The sequence below is a fragment of the Urocampus carinirostris genome, chromosome 1, assembly GCF_059441175.1.
Source record: "Urocampus carinirostris isolate Australia breed hairy pipefish chromosome 1, RoL_Ucar_1.0, whole genome shotgun sequence".
Taxonomy (NCBI): domain Eukaryota; kingdom Metazoa; phylum Chordata; class Actinopteri; order Syngnathiformes; family Syngnathidae; genus Urocampus; species Urocampus carinirostris.
Genome location: NC_142349.1, coordinates 31,655,388 through 31,677,390, shown reverse-complemented (window position 1 = coordinate 31,677,390; position 22,003 = coordinate 31,655,388). Strand labels below are relative to the sequence as shown.

The window sequence follows — 22,003 nt, the reverse complement described above, 5'->3', positions numbered from 1 at the left end:
CGTAAAAAACGCCGGTGGCGATAGAGGTTCATTGTGCGGAGTGATCTGAAATCCGGACTACACCCTGCCAGCCGCAGACGCAGCCGCAGCCGCACTAGTGCCCCGGCTTTCTTCGCCACCCTAACGCGTCTGTGTAGTGGTGGCTTCCATCCTTGGCTCCCCAACGAATCTTTCTCCATTTTCGGCCTTGTTCGCTCGCTCTCGCATCCGCAACCCTTGTGTGCACCTGCTTTGTCTTTCCTCAACATGTCTTGGCAAAACTACGTGGAAAACCTGATGGCCGATGGCAGCTGTCAAGACAGCGCCATTGTTGGCTATTTGGACGCCAAATATGTTTGGGCAGCACATGATGGTGGGACTTTCAACAATATCACGGTGAGAATAGAATTGAAATGGGGAACGGTATGTGTAAGGTGTTGTGATTCTCAGCGGATGCTGGCTAGGAAAAGCACCGCGGAGGAAGGTTGAAAATCCCGTTATCTATGCAAATGAATAACCGACTGGCGGCTACGCTAAGCTAATGCATCTCTGGCCTTTCCTGGCTAAGGAAACGCCGCAGGATTATTTAGCCGCCTCGTGTACGGCCAGGCATCATTAGAAACGGGCGTGGACACCAACACCAAAAGCCCAGCGCCCACCATGAGACCATTTTAGACGACGATGAATAACCTCTCATTTTTTTTGTTCTCATACATTTGAAGAGATTGGCTCCGGCTTTGATGTAAAAGGAGCATTCTTTGTGTACTGTGGCTGTGATGATTAGCAAACGTTAAGCCGCCGATCCGCCGGTTACCTGTGACCACTCACACGCACACACAAAAGAGCGCACCGGCTGACTTTTGAATAACCTGTGATTATGAACGAGGTTTTAAACTGCCTTCTTTCTTACTGTTTTTGTGATATTGTTGCAGTAATCGTTGGAAATTAGCGATCCGTCATGCGTTCTTGCTCTATTTTGCGTACGGTCTGCACCATTGATAATGCAGGTTGATGGATAAATACATCGGTCACAGTTCTTGACTCCATTGTTAGTTGAATTGAATTGCCCTTATTGTCATCGGAATCAACGTTGTGGAACGCTATTAGACACGGCACTCCAGGGTAAACATGTAATAAAGACTTTGCAGGAGAAAATAAGCTAAAAGAGTGTCTATATAAAGAGGCAAAAATATTTACAAAAAAGTTCGTATTAGAGACTGTTTTAAGATCATAATTGCAACGCAAAATAAGTGCATCCCAACAGTAGTCCAATGAAAAGAAGTACAATAACATTTAGTAAAAACGCATGCCAGCCAAAGCATCCATCCATCCATCCATTATCTGGACCGGTTATCCTCAGTAGGGTCGTGGGGCTGCTGGAGCCCATCCCAGTTATCTTTAGGTAGTGGGCAGGGGACACTCTGAACTGATTGCCAGGCAGTCGCAGGGCACACAGGGACAAACAATTTGGTCAGTCATTCACACCTAAGGACAATTTGGACCAGCCAATTAACCTAACATGCATGTTTTTGGAATGTGGGAGGAAACTAGATGTCCGGAGGAAAGCCACGCAAGCACGGGGAGAACATGCAAACTCCGCACAGGAGGTTAGATCTCATGACCTCAGAACTGTGCCGCACACGCGCTAACCACTGCACCGCCGTGCTGGGGGGGGGGCTGGGTTAGGCTCCGCCCTGCTTTATTCCTGGACCCTGGCTATAGCTGAAAATGAAAATCTCCATTCTGATCCCTGTATACTAATAAGCACAAAGCGCACCCAGTTTGATATGCATAACATACAATGCTATTACTATGTTGTTAGTACTGTATGTTATAGACAGGTTAATTATCGTAGGTAGGGTTTACTTTGGTACCGAAGTGCATACTTGCTTTCTGAGACCGACGACGAAGCTGCAGCTCGGCGCTGCAGTTTGTGCCGAAGTGCAGCTATGGGTTTACTTCAGGCCTGGTCCCTCTAATCAAGTTAATTTGGTCGGGTTCGGGCTGGTTCAGGCTTCTATACCTTTGGGATGGGTCGGGGTTTTTTAGGCTCGATTTTAACTCTAATCTGCATTCAAAAAAACCTATAGATTGTGTGGTTTGAAAAATATACATACATTTTTTAAACTGAGAAACAAACAACAGTATTCATCAAATTTAAGAGTTTATGTACCTCTTATTTTCCCCAAGAAGATTGGTAAAAATTTAAATCGATTAAAAAAATCATTATACATAAGGAGTTCTTTTTATTTTATTTTTTGCTGTCGAAAAAATGGTCCAGGGTTTTATCTTAAATCGTTATTTTCAGAGACGAGTACTGATCTCGGAAATCGGCATTAGTCTGGATACCATCCCTTTTTCAGCTATTTGTATTAGTAGCAATTGCTGATAATGGTAATAGGTGTCAGCTCATCTGCTTTTTGTGGGAATTGACTCAGTAGCCTAGATGGTAAGGCGCCCGCTTTGAGACTGGGAGGTCGGTGGTTTGCGCCCCGGCCGAGTCATTCCTAAGACTTAAAAAGTGGTCGGCGGCGCCCTCTGTTGGCTGCGGCTGCATCGGCTCGCTACAACGGGTCAGGTGCAATCGACATTTCGTTCTGTGTACATTGTTACACAGAATGACAATACAAGGAAATTATTATTATTATTATTATTATTTATGGGACATTGAGGATTACTTGGCGCCCCTAACGGTGAAAACAAAATGAAATGAAATGATCTGCATTTATATAGTACTTTTCAAGTCAAGACTTCCCAAAGCGCTTTACAGTGTGCTTCACATTTCCCAATAGCGTGCAGCCATGTTAGGCGCTAACCTGCTTATTGGGGGCATTAGGGGTTCAGTGTCTTACCAAAGCACATTTCGACATATAACACGGCGGAGCCAGGATTCGAACTACAAAACTTAATTCATTAAAGTTAAGTCAAGTCATATTTATTTCTATAGCCCTTAATCACAAAGAGTCTCAAAGGGCTGCACAGACCACAGATTATTGCAAACCACACACTATTATTACACATCCCCTGATCTAAAACCTACATTAGGGCAAGGAAAAACACGAGACTATCATGTAAACGTGCAACTTTTAAAAAAATATACTTTTGGTTGAGAATTTGTCATTAATTCTGCATTACATGAAGCTAACCTGAAGATAGCTGACATGATTTTCCGCTAGCTTGCTGTTGAAGGTGCTCCCAAAAAAACTACAACCTTGTGAAAGGCTGGGGTTAAAAATAGAAGAAATATTGTGCGGTTTGGTCACATTAGGTTTCTGTAGTTTGTATTCCTCCTTGTGTTTTGTAGCACTTGCTTTTGGTTGCACTACACTATACAGCGACATCTAGTGGTCAAATATTCTACTGTGTCCGTTTAAAACGCTACTGCTATTAGTTTGCTGGCGTCTAAATTTCAAATTTAGAATACAGTGGTTGTCATACAGAACAAAAACTACGTACTGATGCTGCAACCTTCAACCTCACCATCGAACAAACTTTTTGTAAAGCGTGAAGAAAGCATACTGCCGTTTTTTGTTTTAGTCTGACGCCCCTCATTTTTTGTTTTGCAAAAAAATCAGTTAAAATAAGTGTCCGCCAGATGGCACCAAATGCCTTGTCAAGAACATTTGCTGTGTTCAGGACAAACGTTTTTGAAGCTGAGAGCTACTTTTTTGTTACTGAACTACCAGTTAGATGTTCATTTCTAAGATATGTTATTACTATGTTGCTACTATGTTATTACCAGGTTTAAATCAGACTCATCCTGGACAACCACTAAACGTCATGCCATATAAAATTCGAATTTCTTACAAAATCACAATGACCCATGATATATTTTCAGAATCATTCTGCAGGCTACTCGGAGGTGTTAGGGCGACCAGGTGCCCGGAGTTATCCCGTTGGAGACCACTGGGACACAGCAACAGTGCTATTAATGGAGTTAAAATCAAAAATAACTTGCGACCACTTGATGATTCTTTTTGCCCTAGACTCAATGTTATTAACCACGATTATAGATTTATACATTTGCAAATTAGTTCCTTACAGTTGTTGAAGTCGTTTTTCTAACGTTTCCGATCACCGCCCATTACATTACCGACATGCAAAGATTTTACAATTTTGTCCTGATTTCTCTTTAAAATAATAGCTTTTCAGTTATTACGTTCAATCTCTGGTGAAATTGTGGTAGTCATTTTTTTAAAGATCGATTCACTAAATGGTAATTAATCAAAAGCAGAAAATACTCTACCAAACTTATAGATGTTTTACTCTTTTTGGATATGTTAGGGTGTTTTGTATTGAAACTAAAAAAGACGTTGATGTTATCAAGGTTAGCCCAAAATGTAGCATTTTTTATGTATGCTTTAATGGTAAATCCTTATTTGCAGCATTTTTTACATTTATAATAAATCCGACCACAGTCACAACCATGTAAAGTAGTAATGTATTAATTCCTTTCAAATATTTCAAAATGTTAAAACGTAAATGAAAGCAAATTATAACTCTTTCCAGGGAGATTTATAAAGTCAATTTTAATCAATCTCTTTAATCTAAAGTTGCCTTCATTTTTTTCAAAATATTTTAGTCTGATTGGAACAAATATAAGCAAGAGGTCTGCGAAATAATTTAAAATAATTTCACTACATGAAGTTTGACATTTTTGTGTGACATTCCTCGTTTATGCAATTCACTGTCTAAATATGGCCAGCAGATTTTTATCTTTACTCCTTAATGATTTTGTTTTTCAGTCCCAAGAAATTGACGTTCTGGTAGGCAAAGACAGAGAGACCTTCTACACTTGTGGTCTCACCCTGGGCTCAAAAAAGTGTTCGGTGCTTAGAGACAGCCTGCAAGACGAGGGGGATTGGACAATGGACATGAGGACAAAGAGCCAAGGAGGAGAACCCACATATAACATCTCTGTGGGACGAGCTGGACAAGGTAAAGAAAAAGTTTAGGGCTTCCTAGTTTTACATATTTGATCAACTCCTGCATAGGTGAATATGTCATTTGAGATCATATTTTCTTTAGATATCACAAATATTGGTATGGTACTTCTATAAATACCTAGTTTTGATGTCTTGTTCAGGAAAGCAACGATGTAAAGTAGCTTTTGTGGGAAAAAAGGCCTCTAAATTGTTCCTGTTGAGACAAATGTAAGGGCTGCCCCTCCTTTTTCTGAAATAAATAATTCCAGTTTCCCCTCATTTGCCCTTTAGTAGGGTGTGTTTTCTTTCTTCTTTCCCTCTTCTTTGTCTGAAGAATTTTGGCCTTTCATCCGTGTTAACATTCTGAATCTGAATTTGGGAAAAGCCAACAAAACCGACCCGTTTCCCCCTTTTCGCCCTTTTCCACTACCTCTTAAATTTAAATACAGTACCAATATTAGAAACGGTCACAACAATCTTGGTTTTAATTACACCTTCATTTGAATTCTGGACTTTAGTTTTTAGTGGACTTTTTATTCTGTGATAACATTTTTTTGGCTGTAAGTTTTAGCAAAAAAAACCTCTTTCCCCCGAAAAAAAAAAAAAACCCACAAAACTCAATTGTTCTTCTCATCCCTCTACCCAAATATGTCAAATGTGCTGTGCATTTGATATCCTTAGTTTGTACGAGTTGGGGGTTCAGCATATTCAATTTCATATGTCAAAAGCAGGAATATTAAAGTGAAAGTTGACTGTATCTTCAACGTAATTATGAATAATTCTATTTATTTATGACCAAAGATGAAAACTATAACTATTTTCCATAGATATCTTGTAATACTGGAAAGGTTAATCCCACTACATTTTGCTCCTACCAAATCCTAGCAGAACATCTTCTGATGGTAGTACTTTTTTGTGTCGGTTTAATTTAGAGTAAAATGACAAAACTGACTGCAAACACAACATTGCATTTAAATCATATCTTCACACTTCTCATGACAGTACTTCTTAACTTTAGGATGCTTCTCTTGATATCTCACCCTCCTTTTCTATCTCTTCTCTTTCAGTTTTGGTTCTTGTAATGGGAAAAGAAGGGGTCCATGGAGGCGGCTTGAATAAGAAGGCTTACTCAATGGCAAAATACTTGCGGGATTCGGGCTTTTAATGTTTCCCAGGCTCATTTAGGTAAAAATTTGAGGGACATAAGGAAGAGAAAATAAATATTGCTGTTAAGATTTCTCCTGCAAGCTGTCAAATGTCATGGAAAATGTTATGGCATTGAAGAGTGGTAAGATCCTGACACCTGGACCTCCTCCTCCATTATTTGGGGGTGGAGAAAGTTCAATTGGGTTTATTTTCTCTCTGTATGTATAACCACTCCCCTCCCCTTCCCCATCCCTATGTGCCCCAGTATTGGTTATAGTTATGGGAAAGGAGGCGATCCATGGTGGAAATCTTAACAAGAAAGCACATGAAATGGCAGAATACCTGAGGAAGGCTGGATATTAGGCAACCTCACCATCCATCAACTAACAACGCACCACATTCTTCCAGGATTTAAGGGCAAACAATGTTTCTTGCATCCCCTTTTTTCATGCTCGATTTTTTTCCTTCTCCATGCCAATCATGAGATCAGCATTTTTTACACTGCAGTAATGGCATTCTCACTGAAATTGTTCACAAACCAAAGGAGTGTTTAAAAAAAAACAGCAAAGTGGAAATAGAACTTTCTTTGACATCTGCTTCACTACAAGCCAATTTAAAAAGTGAAGATGGCGTTCCCCTACAATATTCATCAGCATGTTTGCATTGTTGCATGCATATCTGCTTTTATTATGGTTCTCTGGCCCTTCAAACGTTTCCCAGCCAAACCTGCCTCCAATTTAAAAAAAAAACGCTGACTTGAGCTTGTATCTGTGTAAACATTTGCCACTCTTATTTTTATTTCGGTTTATTTTTGTTTTTATTTATTTTTTTACCCACCATCACATGCTCATGTCTTGTCCCTGGATGTGATCTTTAAGGTGCAGTTACAGTGTCTTGGTCAAGAAGAGCACATTGTTGTGCTACTTCAATGCATTATAATGGAAGCTGAGATTTTACTCCATTGTATCCTTGATTTCTAGCTGATGGTCCATGCACTAGTATAGACCCTTTGTCCTCCATCAGCAAGGCAATTTTAGGATAGCGAACAACTCCATCGTACGGCTTGGTCAGTACTGTACCGGTGTGCTAGCTTGTGAAATAAAACTATTGGGAGTGTGAGTAAATGCTGAGATTGCCTTTATGGCAAGCAGTTGCTGCTTTTCCTTGTTGTCCTTTGATATACACCCCAAGGAAAAATAACTTAGTCGGCGCTTCACCCCAGATACTTGGTTAGACAGGTATATGCTACTAGTGGCGGAAAATGTGCATTAGTTGACTGCATACCAATACTATTGGCAGTCAGGTTGAGGATGGAATCAACATCCTTGTTTAGGGCCCGTGTACCTCTGCACTTAAAACTTAACTTGAAAAATATTCTCGGCATGTCCAAGAATGCACTTTTCTTCTTATCATTGCTCAATTGTGTTGACGTGCCCTAAAAAAAGAAGTGGAGAGGATATATGGATGTCCAATATGAATGTCAAGGTTATCTGTTGAAAGCCAGCCCCTCAGCTTTTACTAAACATTTACCCGTTTGAAAGTGTGAACACGTGTTGTACACTAGTATTCTCCTGAACCATACTTGTAGCACCCTAAAGAGCAGTGAAGTGATTCTCAATTAAACTGCATATCACTGTGTCTGACAGTGTGGTCCTATTAACATACGTAAATATTATACAGTAATGCAAAATGAAAATGTGGTACAATGTTCTCAAACTCACACTGGTGATTACTAGTCATTAAGTAGTGAATTGTCGTATTTTGTAGGATGACTACATATGACTGCTGAGGCAAAAATACACTAGGTGACAGTTGACTGATAATTTGGTGAAGCACTTGATGTTACCTCGTAGAATTTCATCAAACTTTGGTTACTGCAGTTGGTCCAAGCTATAGATGTAGTTGTCCCACAAGACTGTCAAGGGTGTACAGCTAGGAATGACAAAGTACTACAACAGGAATGCTTAAGAAGGATACAAATTAAGCACCTATTCAATGTTTGCGTCCAGCATGAGGTAATTCAAGTAGGTCCGAATTCACACAAATGATTTCAAAAAGCACTGGTAAAAGTGTTTCTACCGTGGTGTGACCTATAGTCGCTCTACATGGGCAATGAATTGTGGGGACAAAGCATACTAGTATGCGGACCTCAAGTTGCATGTCTTGGATACTGAATAAAAAGCTGACATCCCTTTCCCTACATTCCGGAGTTAGGGCATTCCACTTTTGTGACGGATAATATATCAGCTCTTGAAATTGGCTGTGCCACCCTTTCTTCGCCCTCCTTCCCCATTTGTTCCCACCTTGGACCAGATCATTATGTAAAAGGATGATCCCCTCAATTTGACGATTGTTGGTCTCACTCGTTTACTGTAATTTAATTTTAAAAAATCTTTGGAAGGTTTTAGAAAGTTGAGAAATTGTAACCGCTCTTTTTCTTATAATTTTTTTTTTCAAACCTACCTGGGCACTACTGAAAATTTGTCAACACTAATAGACTTTGTTTTTCATTTTTATTTTTGACTAACTTAATTAACTACTGAAACTACTTTAATGCATATTGACTGTAAACCAAGGGTGTTTGGTTCTGACACCTTGTCATTTTTTTGCATTGTGCTTTTAGTCATCCAAGATGTATTCACAAATTGTCATCGTATGGTACTTAGAAGTATTATAGCTTGGAAAAAAATAAATATGCTGTGTACACTAAACTAAATGAAAGTGGTGTTGGTTGGATAAGGAACATTTGTAAGTTGTCTTGTGATAAACCTCCAAGAATTGTGTATCCAGTGCCATAAAAAACAACCTCATGTGTTGCGACTAGTTGGATTTTTACCTGCTGCCCTGGCAAGAGAATAACTTAATGGCACTTTCTGAAGGGACATTTTGGCATCAGTAATCTCCATACTTTGTGGAATATGTACAGAATTAAACAAGAGAGAGAAAATGTCTGCATTTGTCTTTTGTGATGTTGGAAACTGCACATAATTTCATTATAAACGGCTATTTACAATAACAGGTTTTAAAAACACAAATGCTCTGCTAAGACTTCTGTGACAAAACAGATCTCGTACATTAGCTACAAACCTTATCAATTTTAACAAGTAAGTCCTTAGATAAATTCTAATTATCGAGGTTCTTTAAACAATGACTTTTTTGTCTACAGTAATTGCAGTCAAGGGCATACACATGGTGGGTAAAAGCCTTCACAATAAAGAAATGAATGAAACGTGTAGAAAATTTAAATTCAGAATGATAAGGTAGTCAAAAGTGTTTCAATGGGAAAAAAAATGTCCACGGAACTGCATAAGTCAATTTTCATTTATAAAATTAATTTAATATATTTAACAAATATAATCATTTTCGTTCAACTCGAAATGTTTTTCCGAACGGTTTGAATTGAAAAAACAAGAATAGTCTTTAATGTCATTGATCTCAACGTTGTAAAACATTGTATGCAACGAGAATAGACATGGCAATCCAGGGTAAACATGTATAAAGACTATAAAGAGATAAGAGATGAAAGACTGTTGGGATAAGGAGGCAAAAATACTCAACGTGGTGCTTAGAGCCCGGCCTAAATATAAAATAATAATATAAAATAATATAAAAATAGTGCAATGAAAAATAATTGTGTATCGTAACAATAGTTCCATGAAAAGTGCAATAACATTTGGCAGCAACACAAATCCTCGAACAGGTCTCAAGGTTTAAATATTTTTTACAGTTATGTGTAATAAGTTACAGCACCAACAAAATAAACCCCAAATAAGTCGCAAGACCTCTTTTCACAGATTTGTGCGCCTGTTTAGGGTGGTGATGGTCCTTGGGAAGAAGCTGTCTCTGTGCCGGTTTGCCCTTCAGGCAATTTAAACTGGAGATCAAAATTAGCGAACAACTTACGATCAATTGAATGATTCTGAAAAAAATGCCATCTTCACTGCTTAACAGTTTAAGTATATCTTGTTAGGTCCATACAATGTTACCACGACTTTTTTCCACGAAATGGTTAAGACATTTAAAAAAACAACAACTGTATTTTGCTAAAAATGCACTGTCTAGAGAACACTTTCACGTGCCTCCTGCTTAATGATGCTAATCTAGCACATGGTGCTAATTTCTTTAATTATCTGCCATCCGCTATTAAACTGGCATTCTAACAGCCAGCTTCACTGACTTGGCAAGATGGTGAGCTGTTCTAAAGTGAGTGAAAGGCTCTGGCAGCAGGTTGTCATGAAAACAAATGGGATGGCCATATCATCAATAGCAAGACAAGTTGTTCATTGCAAATCTGTGTTATTAAGAATAAAAACTACAAACATTCAAGTTGCCAAGGAAGGCTGGTTGTCTACGGAAGAAAAATGCAAGAGGACAGCATGTCAACGGGTAATCGGTTCCACTTTGCAGCTGGAATTCCTCACAAGTTCAGTACTGAACATGGTAAGGATATGTCTTGCCGTCAAAGAGCATTTGGATGGAAGGCACACACTGCATTGACTAAACCTCATTACCAAAAAAAAAATAATCAAATAGCTAGACTGAGCTTTGCTGTGGAGCATGTTGTGTGGACAGGGTAGAAGTGGTCCAGAATTAACTTCAGTAATGAAACTAAATTTAATTTATGTGGGTCTGATGGGAAGCATTATGTTTTGTGACTCATTGGAGAAAGACTAAACCCAAAGTGTGTAGAAAAAAAATAAATGTCAGTGAAAGGTTTGGGGCATGTTTTCTGCATACATTGCTGAGTGAATGCAAATATGTATAAGGACCTTCTCCAACCGCACATGGTCCCTTACCTGTGGTCTTTGCCCATTTAGCCTGCAGTCTTCATGCAGGACAATGCTCCATGTCACGCAGCAAAACAGGTAAAGAATTTCCTTATAGGAAAACACATTGAATTAATGGCATGGCCTGCCTGAAGTCCGGATTTAAACCCTATAGATAGAAAATCCTTAGTGATAAAGTTATGGTCAAGAAACCCCCTACAATTACCAAACTTTGAGTAGGCTAAAAGAAGAATTGACCAAAATCCCAAGAGCATTGTGCTGAAGTTACTCACTGCAGAAGACTGTCTACTTCCTACTACTGTGAAATTCAGTTATAAGGCACACCTGATTATAAACAGCACCTAGTAATTTTTTTGATAAAAAATGTTTTGTTCATACATAAGCCGCAGATGACTAAGATGCGTGTGCCCAAATTGAAACACGAGGTATTTAAAAAGAAAGACAACACAGAAAGAGTTTTAATAGTATAGGGTACCTTAACCCATTCCGCTGGCCCCCACCCAGTGGGCTACTGGACTTATGATAAACAAATACGTGCATGCACGATATCACCAGTCACTGAAATACCTTGGAAATCCTAAACTCTTGGGATTCAAGTTATGATGACCATTTCAAAATATACTAATCAGGGGATCACCACGATCAGTCTGAAACAAGATACCCGAAAACTATAAACTTAATCGACTTAATCCACCTGTAGGCCGTCTTCAACTTCTTTGAATGGCTTCGTTAGATCAAGAACAATCAATAGAATCCATCCATGCAATATATTTTTTCCAAAACACACGATAATGCTGACAGATGAATAGGAATCAGCTTTAACATTTCCACTTTGTTGGACGTTGTCTTTTGTAAGCTGTTCGTTTCGGCACATTATTTCATTTTACAAATAAACAGACTCGTGAAATGATTCCCAATATGGTAGTGAGCCCTCCCTTTTTTGATTGACAGCTTTTCCAAGATGATGATGGTCTGTTCATGCTAATTTTATTAATGCACAAAGCGGGAAGTTACATTAAACTTGCAGTTTCCTCAACACACACATTCCACCTGTTCCACTCCTACCGCTCAGGCCCCCCTGGTGGACATTATAAAATGCCTAAATTGGACGCATCGTTGCATAAGCTGCAAGGGTTAAAGGCTTGGGAAACAAGATGCGCCTTATAGTCGAAATTTTAAGGTAATTGTTGACTGTTGTATTCTTCAGAATTCCTTTTCAATGCCAAAGTCATTGTTCTCTATTTTTAATCAATATTTTTCTGAAAAATATTTTTGGGGGTGAAATGCCTTTTAGTCATTTTACATAGACACACACAAATGTAATCGCACTTGTTAAGTCTCTACCGATTTCAAAAAATTTCATTATTTTTTCTTTTTTTGGTCGCCGAAATTTTTATGTGAACAGTTTTGCCGATTAAAATGTAGCTGAATTATCCATAGTCTTTATCATCGTCTTTTTCGCCGTTCTGCACCGGAAAAAGCTTTGATCGAGACTCAGCAATCATAATCACGAACTCCACGTGATCTCATTGCTTGGAAAGCAGCAGACGAATAAGAGTGCTACATATGACTATGTTAAAGAACACCAGAAAATTTTGAATAATTAAACATTGTATTAATCACATGTAAACATAAAATAACAATAAAGTAGATTGAAAAACGAATTTTATTGTTGTCTTTTCAAATAATAATCGTGTCGAAAAAAAAATCTCCCGATTTCCCATTTCTGAAACTTAACATGTATGAATGTAATTTAACTGTGGAACAGTGAAAATTGTTTTATTTCAAAATGATTCAATTATTAGGCGGCACGGTGGTTAGCGCGTGTGCGGCACAGTTCTGAGGTCATGGGTTCATATTCAGCTACCAACCTTCCTTTGGGGTGTAGGCATGTTCTCCCCGTGCTTGCGTGGGTTTCCTCCGGGCACTCCGGTTTCCTCCCACATTCCAAAAACATGCATGTCAGGTTGATTGGCCGGTCCAAATTGTCCCTAGGTGTGAATGAGCGAGCGAATTGTCTGTCCCTGTGTGCCTTGCGACTGGCTGGCAACCAGTTCAGGGTGTCCCCTGCCCACTGCCCGGAGATGGCTGGGATGGGCTCCAGCCCCCCCGCGACCCTAATGAGGATAAGCGGTACGGCTAATGAGATGAGATGAGATTCAGAAAATAGAATTTAATCATGGGGCATTTGTTTACAATGTTTGCTCATTGTATTTTCCTCCCTCTCAATTTACTAGAAGACTTTAAAATGCCCTAAAGTAAAGAATATTATCTACCAGCGGGACACGAATTGCAGACCTTTTTAAAAATAGAAAATTCTCAAGTTTTGTCCTATACGGTAATCAGTCTGAAACCCAATAGGATGATTTGTTTCTAGGCCGCGCCCACAATTAGGCTATTGATAACACCTTGTGTGCCACAACGCATCGTTTCCTCATTAGTCGTTCCTGTGCAAGCAACTGTCCTTTCGATGGTTGGCGCAGAAGAACTCGAATTTCTCTGTATGCAGTGCCTTCTTTTTTAGTTATAATGGCGCGTAAAAGGCAAGAAGGCTCTACAATTTTATTGTGTTCAGGATTTTTTCTGCTCGCTGTCGGTCAACTTTGCCATTGCTCTCAAATGACACGGGAAAAGACCTTATTTCAATTGGAACACCAACCTCCACTAGCTTCAAGCAAAAGAGAAGTTTTTTATTATGGAAAGCTTTTGGTGTTTCAGCAAGTTGCACCTCTGAGCAAAGCTTCTGGACAGATGCTGGATGCTGATTTAGATTACCAAGACGATACAGGTATGCCTTGCAAATTACATTCGTTCTGTGTAGCGTTCTTAAATTAAAAAGGCCATTTAATGACTACATGTATGTGTTATAAAACGATAAAAACAATGTTTGCCGATTAGGTGTATTTAACCCCTTCTAAGTGGTTAAAAAAGTAATTCATTGAATAAATTCTGGTTTAAATAATAAGCAATTCATGAACGACCACATAAGTGCATTTTCTAAAATGCTCATAGGTGGAGAAATGTGCATTCTACATGACATAACATAAGCCTCACCAAAAGGGAGCTAAAATAATTGTCCCCAACTTGCAATCTCTTGTACCCAAAAGACTGTCATAAAAAAAAATGGTGCAGTTTGTGCTCAGAGTCGCCATGGTTTATATTCATTTGCTTTTTAGCACTCATTTTTGTTTGCACTATATAATAGGCCTACAGCCACATCTGTGCTCTAATGCAAAATGTCCCTTTACATTTTTTAATAGTGCTGGATAAGTGTCAGTCTGTTAAATGTCAAAAGTTTGCAAATTGAACCACTTTCAGAATGTGAAGGGTTTTTATTATCTAAACAACCATACCTGTCAACCTTTTTTGCTGTACAAAGTACGTTTATTATGCAATTTAAGACGTGTACGACGTACAAGAAAATCTGTGCGGAAAAGCACAAATTTGTCAATTATGGGTACCATCCAGTATACAGACTCACTAAACGGCAAGTCCAACGAGTTCGCCGCGGTAGCCTCTATCTTTGTATCGTTTTTTCTGTTGCAAGTGAAGCGAGCGGTTTGATGCTACTGTGCGCATGCATCTGCCGCTTCTGATTTCATGTGGTAGTTATGTAGTGAAAGGAAGTCCGTCATTAAAGAGGGCCGGCTCTCAAACGGCTCACTTGTTTTGATGCATTATATTACGAATCATTATTGTTGTATAAAGAAGTTAAGAAAAGAAGTATAAAATGAAAAGACAGGTTTGTGGTTTACCCTTTAATCAGTATATTACCAACAATAATTTAATGCCGAAAATAAATTAATTTGAATAAGAAAATATAGCTTATTATATTTAAATTTAAATTATATTTGCATGTATTTTTTTTCCTTCTACAGTGAACCTCCAAGCCACTTAATTTTTGAACTTTTTATAATAAACCTCATTCATGTCGACAACAAAATGTTAGTTAACAATATATATGATATAACGAAACACATGTACAATATATCATTTTGGGGTTTTTAAGGGTTATTGATCTATCTTCGTTATTCATTATCCATTATCCGTTATCGGTCAGTTCATAATACGCTACAAAGCCTAGGAGCCGGGACACTTACTCTCAGCCAAAAGGCCAAGCTAAGGTCCTAGCCCTAAAGCCTTGCTGCGATCATTGCGAATGCACCGTTCCCGGAGGTACTGCAATACCGGGCCGATGCGTGGAGTGGACAGAGCAAGCTCATATTCCATCTCCGAAATGCAAAAATCAAAGAGGCCAAGCTAAGGACCTATCATCAAAAGGCCAAGCAAGGCCAAGAAGGCCAAGCTAAGGACCTAGCATCATGTTAAACTACATGAATAAACACGTTTGAAAAAAAAATTATGGTGTAAGGGTAAATACAACATTTTGTAAGGGCATGGAGCCGTGGAGGTTGACGGGTATGAAACAACTGACATTAATGCAAAATCACAGCAATTGCTCCGCTGCAAAAGTTACATTGAGGTATATATATAATTTGTACTATATCAATTTAGTTAAAGAGGATCATTAAACACTTTTAATCCAATAAAAGAATTGCTGTGGTAAATGGCTATTTTCTTTTACTATGAAATATTTTCAAACAATAAATTATCCTTTTAATGAGGAGTTCAGATATGGCATGTATAGGATAAGGTTGCTAATTTTCGAATCTTTATTTTTATGCAAGGAAATGTTTAGCTCTACTAAAGAGTAGAAATTAAAGGTGGCGTCCACCACTTAATATTTAATTTTCTGGTGCTATCTTCTGGCTGGAATCATTGCTGCCTGTGTGCCGCGAGCACGTACATGTCTCTCAGACCTGCTCGGAATAACTTTTTTTATTTTCATATTTATGGGGGTTAGGGTTGGCATTTGGGCTGTGTTTCGAGCATTCCTATTTCCGTCACTATTTTCATCGTCCAATAAGTTAAAACCAGCATGTGTGTGAAATCACTCTCCACCCCGCACCCTAAACCCCAGACTCCTTTCGACCACCATAATGCGTTTCACTGCTGGAACACCAATGATACAAGTAAGACAAAAAGCAGACAAAGTGGAAAAAAGGCTATTTGAACTCGAGGCATTGGTAACACATACTTAAAAGAAAATTTGATTTAAAAATGTATGGACCACTCAAACTACGCACGACACCTTTTAAAGAGTGAATTTACATTATGTGCCATAGAGATTGCCTCAAAATGTTTTCTCATCAAAGGTAAAAGCTATAAAAAGAAGACTAAACGAAATGAGAATTACATCTGAAATTTTTTTTTTTTTTTTTTTTAAGCTGGAGAAAGTATGAAGGTCAGAAAAATCTCAAACGACACAAACCTCAAGGCGGGCAGGTGTATCACAGTTGTCTTAGGCCCATTAAAAAAATGCTTACAATCTAATTGAGACTGATCCGGTAGGATTATCTAATTTATTATAACTGGGAACTTAAGTTATTAAGTGATCTGTATTTTGAAGGAAATGTGTTGCATAGGTTGGGATCTTTCCAGGCAACCACCAGATTTTCTTAAATCGGGCAAATCGATGACTGATCAGCTCATTAAAATGGATCCCAAAGTGGAATGTTCAACGGATTCAATGAAACTTCAAGTTCAAGACGCTGCGTCTATTGCCATATCTCCAATTTTGGTCGACAGGGGTAGGCTTTCTAATTAAGAAAATCAACACTAAAGAAAATTACTGAATGAGTTTTAATTACCCGTTACTTTTAAAATGTGATCTAGGAAAGCTGTCTCCATTACCTTTGTCAAAGCTTCCACACGGCTGTGGTTTCACAATCACCCCAACACAGAAAGGGATGGTCTTGGTTGCCCCTTACGATGGTTGTTATGTAACTCTTGAGGTAAGTCTTTGTTTGTAAAAAGTTTATTTTGACAACCACCTCGTACTCTGAGCCAGATATGGCAAACCTGAAGTTATTTGAAATGAGAATCTAATGGAAGAGAAACTAATTGGGGTGTAATGAATGTAGCCGAAATGAAGACGCAGAATTTTATTTATTTTTTTCAATAATTTTTGCGTAAGGCTACTATAATCACGATATACGAATAAGATGTACTGTAATTAATCAGAAAACCATACTGTGATTAGTGATAGCTCAAATTGTTAGCATTGAATGTGAATTTTTACAATGCACAATCACCAGCAGGAAACTTTTTGGTTTCAGGAGGAGTCTTATGTTCTACCATTACTTTGGTGGGGGTTACCAATGAGGATGACATGCCCCTTGGTGAAACCACCACCATCCTCATTAATCCATCCTATGGTCACATGCCACACAGAAGGCATGATAGTGAAAACTGATTGGATTGTCCCACTCTCTAGAATCAAAATAAACGGTGAGTAGCAGCTGCTTATTAAACAGTAAAATGTCTCAATTAGCTGTTGTAATTTAAAATGGTAATACTCAAACCCTTATGGCTTGTATAAACATAATTCAGTTTTGTTTTTATACTCGCAGACTTCCAATAATGTTTCTCAGTGTAGATACTTCAATTCAAGGTTGAACACACACACACACACACACTTTATTGTGGCTTATATAAATGACATTAGATAGGGTTCTTTCTCCACTAAATCATATTTTCTGGAAACCTTTTAACTGCATATATGGGATCCTCTGAATTCCTTTACGATGTGAAAAAATGTATAGCACAATCACGAATTGACCTTTATTTTTAAAACAGTAAATGGCAAATGGGAGCTGCTAAATGCTGCACAACATAAATGTGGGATTGGAGTAGTGGACCAGGCTGAAGGCGTGGTCCTGTCTGTCCGCTATGATTCCTGTGTGAGGAAGGAGGTAAAAAAAGAAAGATCTAAGTAGTGGTACAGTTGTTTTTCAACAGCTTCTCATTTCAGAATGATGGGTATACTGTTGGATTGGCTGGACAAGGAGAGTCTGAGATTTCATGTCCATTAATGGCCCCAAGTCTACCAGAATATTTAAAAAGTCCAACACAGCAACCATCAGACCCTATAAACATTGACTTGTATCCTTCACTTCCATTCCATTATCCACCTTCAAGTTCCTACCAACCTGTGGTACCTCACCAGACTCTGCCTTTTCATAATCCATTTCAAATTGAGAAGCTTCCTGGTCAGCCAGTAAATTATTTTTCTAAATATACACCAAACGGTAAGCCCAAACCTGCTTTGCAGTCTTCCCAACCAGAAACACCTAAAGAACCATCTTCTCGCTTTCCCCATCCCTTACCCAAACCAGATGATACGCTCACACGTAGTCAACATCCCTCCCAACCAGAAAAGTATGAAACTCAATCTGGGTCATATCTCATTCCTGTCAAAATTACACCTGGCTCTGTGCCAAACGCAGTCCAAAAGCCCCCAGCTGGTCCACACAAAATTAAACTCCCAGGTAATGTGGAGAAGCCATATTACCCATTTTTGCCTAATCTAAGGCCTGCATATAAACCAAGCAAAAAAACAAATGCAGATGGTGCTTCACTGCCTCCACAACTTCAACCTAAAGTCCCTGGTCATGCAGTGAAGCCATTCTATCCTTTCTTGCCCAATCTCCTGCCGAAGAATAAACCAAGGAAAAGTCCAATGATTTTTCCTTCACTTAGCCCTGCCAATCCACAACTTCCTCCTGATGGTATCCGTAAGCCGTACTATCCGTTCTTGCATAACCAACTGTCTGGAAAGAAGTCTAACAAGGGAACAAAGGCTATTCCTTTTTTTGAACTTAAAGTGCAAACTGGTAAAGGTGGAACGCAAGTGTCCCCCTACAATCCTTTTTACATTCTGCAAACACCTGAAGCCAAACCGACATCTTTTCCACAATTTTCACTTTCTCAAAAACCAGAAGTTCTAATAGATGTTGGTGAACCACTTTACCCCTACTTCCATCCTTTTTTTCATGACTCTAAAAATGAACAGTCCCAGGTCCAAGAATCTGAGGAATCACCTGGTGAAGTGCACAGCCCAGTCAAACCTAATCCTTCAAACGCCATGCCAGAAGATGGACTGGAGCATAATGACAAGGCTATACCAGTTTTAAGACATACATATGACGATCCACCTTATCCCATTTCCAGTCATAGAGAACCTAAACAAAAGGTCCCTCTAGATACAGAGCAAAATCCTACAAATCATTACATGTATTCATACCCATATCTCTTTCCATTTGATCAATTACCCAATCCCAAAGAATCACTCAGACAGCCTATTTTGAATCCCAAAAACCGTGACGACCCATCTCGCCCGTTGAATAAGCCACCTAAACTAAACCCCTACTTGGTTTACCCAGTGACCAGACCACAAATGTATGCCTCACAAACACCTGTAATCACTCCTGGCAAATTGCAATTACCATATTATAACTTGATGAGTACTGAAGAACCCATGAAAACTGGACTTGGTCCTGAGGTTACTCCAGATCGAGTTCAACTGTCACCCAATATACAGCCCCAAAAAGTTTACTCTACAACCAGTCCCAACAAACCTACTCGAAGGGAGCTGCATAATCTGCAAAAGACGGCGATGACGCCAGCACAAGTGGATCGGCCAATCGGTCCTTATCTCTTTTCTTTTGACCACATGCCTGATGCTAAAAAAAACACTAGTAAACCAAAACAACAAATGCCGGAACTCCCATCAGATGAGGTGGAGCAGCCAACCGAACTATACACCTACCCACATAATATTCCTGGTCATCATAAACCCACCAAAGAGCCTGAGGTCCCCCCCGATCAAATGGAGCGTTCAGCCTTTCTTTATCCGCTATATCCCATGACTACTCCTGAGGAGCACACCAAAATTCAAATTCATTACACACAGAAACCTAAAGGCCCATCGAGTCAAGTGGATCCGCCCACCTATCCTTACTCCCATTCTCTTTACCCGAAGCCAGTCTATCAACAAACATCTTTGCTGTCTCCTGGAGTAGGAAAATTGTCAGAACAAAGGCCAAATCCCTGGCAAGTGCAGCCTGAGGCTCCTAAGGGAAAAGAGAAACTGCCAACTTACCTTAACCCCTTTCCACTTAATTCTAGGCCCAGTCTTAAAGAGATTGCCAAAAAGCCAATGTCAAATCCTTGGGTAGTGCAGCCACAGCAGCCTGAAGTCTTTGGAGACGTGAACCAGCCATCTGATCCAAACCTCATTCCACTAAATTTAAAGCCTGAGACTAATAAGCCAATGGCAAATCATTTGCTTGTGCAGCCTCATAAGCCTGCGGTCCTTAATAAAGAAGTGGAACGGCTATCTGATCCAAACCTCTTTCCACTAAATTCTAAACCAGGTCCTAAAGAGATGGCTAAGAAGCTAAATCCCTGGCTAGTGCAGCCTCAGAAGCCTGAGGTCCTTAATGGGGAAGTAAAGCAGTCGTCTAAACTATATCCCTTTCCACCGTATCCCAAAGAATTGGTAAAAAACCCAAAGCTTGCTCATTTTCCATTGAAGGTACAGAAACCTGAAGTGCCGCTTGGTCATGTAAAGCAGCCAATCCCCGTCTGGCATGAAAAAATAGGTGCCAAACCTGCTAATGGCCCTCAATCACCAAATCTCCCTGAAAGTGTGGTCCAGAAGCCACACAGTCCCTATCAAAGTTACCCTATACATGACCATGATAAATTGCCTGAGAAGCCCTTACATTTACCAAAGCTGCAAGACTCAAAGCAACCTCAGATTCCTGCAAATTTGAAACCACCAGCTAACCCCTTCCTTCCATTAAATGTTGGAGTAGTTATCAAGAACCCACATGCTCCACTCAAAGCTGAGGACCCTGGTAATTCTGTCCCTGCTTTTATAATTCCTATTGTGACGCTTGAAGAAGGTAAAAATACTCAATCGAACAAATCTCCAGAGGGTGAAGATAAGATACCTCATTCAAAATGGCAGTTGGAAACTTTACCCCCAGCCAAAGAACCACAGAAGGCAGTTCTATCCCCAGAGTCTGCTAATGGAGCTGTTGTACAAGGTTCAGCAAGTGGCTGCACTCAGTTTTGTGCCCCTGGGTTTTCAAATTGCTGCCCACAAATTACTTTCCATCAGCATCTTTATATCTCCTCTCCTGATCAAGCTCATAAAGTCAAGCACATAGAATTGCCATTTGTTGCTTCAATGGCCTATTTTCGACCTGGAAGTCGTTTAAGTTATGCTTTGCCTGGTCAAAAAATAAATGAAGAAAAATACAATCCAATGAAAAGTAACCCCGTCTCCAATAAAGAACCATATAGCCAACCACAAGGTGGCAATTCTGCATCATTCAGTATTCCAGACAAAATGTCTGGTCATGAAAGGCCAATATACCCTCTTTTGGCTCTTAAACATGATTCACACTCCAGTTGGCCATATGATAATAAAAATGTACCACTAAATCAGTTATCGCCTCAAGTTATGCCCTACGATGTTGTCTACAACCATGCAAATCAAGACCCAAGTGTGCACACTGAAAAGCAAACAAGACAACGTGAATTTGTGAATTCTCCTCCTGGGATGACTGCTAGGTCATTTATGACCAGTTATCAACGGCAGAACCCAAATCTTAAGTCTGCACCTCTTCCAGCCTCCTCAGGATCTGAGGGGCCGTCACATAGTGTAGTTCATAGGGAGCTTGGACAGTCACTCCCTTACACCATTCTTAACGATGCAAAGGCATCTGAAAACCTCTCATTTTTCCATGGGCATAGACACAAAAAAACTTCTAAACGTGATCAGCATGGCCATCATTCTGAACGAACTGGGTATGTTCTTCTGCAGCGTAGTCCACCAGGTAAAGAGCCCAGACTGTCTCCCAAGTCCCAGAGAGATATTTGGGTCGGCGTTCAAGGCCACAATGTCCCAGTCAAACATGTAAAGCCTCTTAATGTTCAGTCTGTTGACCCAAGAAGTTGGAAAACAAAGTCTGGTGAAAGTCAGTCTTTTACGATTCACACTAAATACCCAAAACCACCAGAGATCCCAACAGTTCTTCATGGCTCAAAGTAAGTAGTTTAACTGGTGACGTGTTATCAGTTTTTGTAATTTCCTCTTTTAATCATACTCCTATTTTTACAGGATTGGCCTTTTGCAGTCCAAGGTGGCCACGAGCAAAGATGACTACCATTAATTACAAATAAACGTTGATTTACCTGTCATTTTTGCCATCCATCAGCTTTGAAAGATGAAGTACAGGTGTGTGATTGTTA

At 39.4% G+C, this 22,003-nt stretch overlaps 2 protein-coding genes and 1 pseudogene across 3 annotated transcripts; 2 read left to right on the top strand and 1 right to left on the bottom strand.

Moving 5' to 3' along the window:
• The first annotated feature begins 38 nt into the window (after nucleotides 1–38).
• pfn2a (profilin 2a) lies at nucleotides 39–9,001 on the top strand. Of its 2 annotated transcripts, none has more exons than XM_088334952.1 (3): nucleotides 39–375; nucleotides 4,725–4,917; nucleotides 6,316–9,001. In XM_088334952.1, the coding sequence occupies exons 1-3, from the start codon at nucleotides 247–249 to the stop codon at nucleotides 6,411–6,413; spliced, it is 420 nt and encodes a 139-aa protein (XP_088191078.1). In that variant the 5' UTR covers nucleotides 39–246; the 3' UTR covers nucleotides 6,414–9,001. The 2 variants fall into 2 exon arrangements, with proteins under 2 accessions (XP_088191078.1, XP_088191077.1); XM_088334951.1 differs by having other exon boundaries at nucleotides 48–375; nucleotides 5,972–9,001.
• Nucleotides 9,002–13,267: 4,266 nt separating this feature from the next.
• On the top strand, nucleotides 13,268–21,924 carry LOC148374317 (uncharacterized). The gene is made up of 7 exons (XM_088349256.1): nucleotides 13,268–13,625; nucleotides 16,324–16,488; nucleotides 16,574–16,692; nucleotides 17,017–17,188; nucleotides 17,537–17,652; nucleotides 17,712–21,799; nucleotides 21,873–21,924. The coding sequence occupies exons 1-7, from the start codon at nucleotides 13,367–13,369 to the stop codon at nucleotides 21,922–21,924; spliced, it is 4,971 nt and encodes a 1,656-aa protein (XP_088205382.1). The 5' UTR covers nucleotides 13,268–13,366.
• LOC148374318 (U2 spliceosomal RNA) lies at nucleotides 14,992–15,151 on the bottom strand (annotated as a pseudogene).
• Nucleotides 21,925–22,003: the final 79 nt, after the last annotated feature.